The sequence below is a fragment of the Coregonus lavaretus genome, assembly GCF_964263955.1.
Source record: "Coregonus lavaretus genome assembly, contig: HAP1_SCAFFOLD_2490, whole genome shotgun sequence".
Classification (NCBI taxonomy): Eukaryota; Metazoa; Chordata; class Actinopteri; order Salmoniformes; family Salmonidae; genus Coregonus; species Coregonus lavaretus.
The window spans coordinates 42,501-47,500 of NW_028161382.1; the positions used below are offsets into that span (position 1 = coordinate 42,501).

General features: G+C 46.6%; 1 protein-coding gene across 3 annotated transcripts in view; it reads right to left on the bottom strand.

Annotated features, from left to right (window-relative positions):
• LOC311120748 (alpha-actinin-2-like) overlaps positions 1-5,000 on the bottom strand; it is a gene marked incomplete at its 5' end in the record, with an annotated part of 43,843 nt that overhangs the window by 7,815 nt on the left and 31,028 nt on the right. For all 3 annotated transcript variants that reach the window (XM_084195323.1, XM_084195322.1, XM_084195321.1), the window contains 4 exons: positions 561-695; positions 1,163-1,345; positions 3,391-3,531; positions 4,312-4,420. In XM_084195323.1, the coding sequence (XP_084051449.1) occupies positions 561-695; positions 1,163-1,345; positions 3,391-3,531; positions 4,312-4,420 (568 nt within the window). The remainder of the gene's footprint in view (positions 1-560; positions 696-1,162; positions 1,346-3,390; positions 3,532-4,311; positions 4,421-5,000) is intronic.

Sequence of the window (5,000 nt, forward strand, 5' to 3'; positions counted from 1 at the left end):
CTGCCTTTGCCCAGGGTCCACAGGGATCTGGTCTAAAGTAGTGCACTATATAGGGGATAGGGAGCCATTTGGGACGTAGCCATTGTGTTTCTGTTCAGAACATCCCCTGAGCTGCAGGGCACTGTTTAGCATCTGTTAAAAACAGGATGGTTGCTTAGTTGGTTGGTTGGTGGGTTTTCAATATGCAGCTTGGGCCCTAGGCGCTATGGTTCGGTTCGGGTCAATTCCATTGCAATTACCTCCATTCAGGAAGTCAACTGAAATTCCAAATTCCAATATGTACTTCCTGAACGGACTGAATTGAAATGGAATTGATCCTCTCAACCCTAGAAGGTACAGATCCCTACAGGTGTACAGCACAGGAGGCAGGTGAGGGGAGGACACCTCGAAATAATGGCTGGAATGGAGTGAATGGAATAGAACCCATGTGTTTGATTCCATTCATTTCGTTCTAGCCGCTACGGTGAGCCCGTCCTCCCCAATTAAGGTGCCACCAGCCGCCTGTTGTACAGATGCCAGGTGACCAAAGGTCAGGACAGGTAGGTAGGTATCTGTCTCACCTCCATCCGGGTCTGGATCCACGGTCCGATGATGTTGGCCTGGGCAGCAAACTGTCGTCTGAGACGCTCGTTGGCATGCTGTCTAGCTAGCTCCTCTTGGAGAACACCGTTTCTCTGGGGAACCAGCTTCTTCACCTGATCGACCAGCACAGGAAGGGTTAACACTATAGTATCTGGTTCACACTGTGGGACGGTGTCCCCAACACAGAATATTAATTTGAGTGCTTTTTTTAGTCTTAGGACTGGGCTTAATCTGTGTCTGGGAAACTGGTTATGTCTATAGTTAACGCAGGGTTTTTCAATCCCACTGGGCCCCGGGCTTTTGTTCTAAGCCAAGCACAAACGCCCCTGATTGAACTAATCAGCGAATCATCAAGCCATTGATTAGTGAATCAGGTGTGTTAGCAGTGTGCTGTAATGAAAGCCTGCTGCACACCCTGAGGGGTCTCCAGGATCGAGATTGAAGAGCTTTAACACAAAGATTCACAGCACAACACACAAAAAAACAGACATTGTCTGCGTCCCAAAAAGGCTCTGGTCAAAAGCAGTGCGCTATATAAGGAATCGGGTGGCATTTGGGACCTTGAGACGCTAGTAGCTACCTTGTCCCATTTCAGTCCTATCTCTGCTGGTGTGATGTCACTGTAGGGGTTGGTGAGGTCGGGAGAGATGCCGTAGCTCTGGGCGATCTTCTGTACCTCCATGTAGATGCTCAGAATGGCCTGTCTCTCACAGTCAGCCTCTGGAAGGGTGGCCTTGAACTGGTCATGGGCTGAGATCAGGCTCTGGGGAGCGAGGTGGAGAGGAGACAGAGTTAAGGGGGGGGGGGGGACCGCGTTGTCATCCGTCATTCTGACATGACATGTCTTTAAATAAATACAGTGTAGACAATCGTGCTGACTCATGGAAGGAACACAGCACCATGTAGCTATCTGATATGAGACAATGGAAGGAACACAGCACCATGGAGCTATCTGATATGAGACAATGGAAGGAACTGTAACACATCACCATGCAAACAGAGAGAGAGAGAGAGAGAGAGAGAGAGAGAGAGAGAGAGAGAGAGAGAGAGAGAGAGAGAGAGAGACAGAGAGAGAGAGAGAGAGAGAGAGAGAGAGAGAGAGAGAGAGAGAGAGAGATCCGTCTCACCTGGATGTCATCCACAGTGTGAACTATGAACATGTATTTACCTGGATGTCATCCACAGTGTGAACTATGAATATGTCTTTACCTGGATGTCATCCACAGTGTGAACTATGAACATGTCTTTACCTGGATGTCATCCACAGTGTGAACTATGAACATGTCTTTACCTGGATGTCATCCACAGTGTGAACTATGAACATGTCTTTACCTGGATGTCATCCACAGTGTGAACTATGAACATGTCTTTACCTGGATGTCATCCACAGTGTGAACTATGAACATGTCTTTACCTGGATGTCATCCACAGTGTGAACTATGAACATGTCTTTACCTGGATGTCATCCACAGTGTGAACTATGAACATGTCTTTACCTGGATGTCATCCACAGTGTGAACTATGAACATGTCTTTACCTGGGTGTCATCCACAGTGTGAACTATGAATATGTCTTTACCTGGATGTCATCCACAGTGTGAACTATGAACATATCTTTACCTGGATGTCATCCACAGTGTGAACTATGAATATGTCTTTACCTGGATGTCATCCACAGTGTGAACTATGAATATGTATTTACTTGGATGTCATCCACAGTGTGAACTATGAACATGTCTTTACCTGGATGTCATCCACAGTGTGAACTATGAACATGTCTTTACCTGGATGTCATCCACAGTGTGAACTATGAATATGTCTTTACCTGGATGTCATCCACAGTGTGAACTATGAACATGTCTTTACCTGGATGTCATCCACAGTGTGAACTATGAACATGTCTTTACCTGGATGTCATCCACAGTGTGAACTATGAACATGTATTTACCTGGATGTCATCCACAGTGTGAACTATGAACATGTCTTTACCTGGATGTCATGCACAGTGTGAACTATGAACATGTCTTTACCTGGATGTCATGCACAGTGTGAACTATGAACATGTATTTACCTGGATGTCATCCACAGTGTGAACTATGAACATGTCTTTACCTGGATGTCATCCACAGTGTGAACTATGAACATGTCTTTACCTGGGTGTCATCCACAGTGTGAACTATGAACATGTATTTACCTGGGTGTCATCCACAGTGTGAACTATGAACATGTCTTTACCTGGATGTCATCCACAGTGTGAACTATGAACATGTCTTTACCTGGATGTCATCCACAGTGTAAACTATGGACATGTCTTTACCTGGATGTCATCCACAGTGTGAACTATGAACATGTCTTTACCTGGATGTCATCCACAGTGTGAACTATGAACATGTCTTTACCTGGATGTCATCCACAGTATGAACTATGAACATGTCTTTACCTGGATGTCATCCACAGTGTGAACTATGAACATGTCTTTACCTGGATGTCATCCACAGTGTGAACTATGAACATGTCTTTACCTGGATGTCATCCACAGTGTGAACTATGAACATGTCTTTACCTGGATGTCATCCACAGTGTGAACTATGAACATGTCTTTACCTGGATGTCATCCACAGTGTGAACTATGAACATGTCTTTACCTGGATGTCATCCACAGTGTGAACTATGAACATGTCTTTACCTGGATGTCATCCACAGTGTGAACTATGAACATGTCTTTACCTGGGTGTCATCCACAGTGTGAACTATGAACATGTCTTTACCTGGATGTCATCCACAGTGTGAACTATGAACATGTCTTTACCTGGATGTCATCCACAGTGTGAACTATGAACATGTCCTGCAGGTCTTCCATGGCTCCTTCCATCCAGTTGTTAAAGGGAGCTGACCTCTTAGAGAACTCCAGGAACAGCTGGTCAATAGTCTCCAGTAGCTTCTCCGTCCTCTGAGAGACACCAAGGTAGGGAAATGGGATTCCATTAATGCCAAATGATCAGTTAATATGATGAATATATCATGACCAAGTGGTTTTGAACTACTCTTAAACACTGTTTATTGTTGATTTGTGACATGAAACCTGGTCATTCAGAACTGTGAGAAATGAGTAGTGATTTCTGTGTTGATCATCTGAGTGCATATTTGGTCATTAGATTAGAACCAGATTAGAACCAGATTAGAACCAGATTAGAACCAGATTAGACCCTCTGACCCTTTGCTTCATCCTCACACATTCATAGGAGCAGGAGATCAATACTGGTGATAACAGTTTGTGGGGTGAGACCTGGGCGTCCTCACCCCATTAGCCTTCACCAGAGGACCTCTGACTCCCCCATTAGCCTTGACCAGAGGGCCTCTGTCTCCCTACACTAGCCCCCATCAGAGGGCCTCTGACTCCCCCATTAGCCTTCACCAGAGGGCCTCTGTCTCCCTAAACTAGCCCCCACCAGAGGACCTCTGCTCCCTACACTAGCCCCCACCAGAGGACCTCTGTCTCCCTACACTAGCCCCCACCAGAGGACCTCTGTCTCCCTACACTAGCCCCCACCAGAGGGCCTCTGTCTGTACCTCCCTACACTAGCACCCACCAGAGGACCTCTGTCTCCCTACACTAGCCCCCACCAGAGGGCCTCTGTCTGTACCTCCCTACACTAGCCCCCACCAGAGGGCCTCTGTCTGTACCTCCCTACACTAGCCCCCTCTAGAAGAACCCAGCCCTATTCTGTACCTCCAGGTTCTCCCTCCTCTTCTGGGTGAGGGTCCCCAGCTGGTCCCACTGGTCACAGATGCCCTGGCAACGCTCGTTGATGGCGGAGGCAGCATGGTAGTCCAGCTCACTGTGGACACACAGAGAGAGAGAGAGAGAGAGAGAGAGAGAGAGAGAGAGAGTGCTCTGGTCAAAAGTAGTGCACTATATAGGGAATAGGGTGCCATTTGGAAGGCAGGCTAACAGTGTGCGTCGTTGTGACTTTGTGGAGCCATGCTTGTGAGTCAACAGTACATAGCTGTTGGATGTGTTTCAAATGTAGATAACCTTTGATCTCTGACATACCGAGACAGAGTTCACATTCTGTTGGATACACCTGGAGCTACTCTCACCGGACAGTTTATTAGGTACACCCTCCCCCTCCGTCACCAAAATGGATCGCTCCTACAGACAGTGAGTCAAGGTGGCCGTGGCTTGCTATTGTGAAGGAAAATGTTATGCTTGTACTTTTCTAATAACCAATTTGACTGGGTTCATGCAAGTGACTGATTGATCGTGCCTGGGAGGAATCGTCACTATCAGTATAAGCAAAGTTTGACTTTGAGACCCTGGTGGTAATTTCCACGGCACTAAATAAAGCAGGCGTCGAGGCATTCAGTTACTGTTTGATTAAACATTAGAATGGGAAAAACAAGTGACCTGAATGGTGC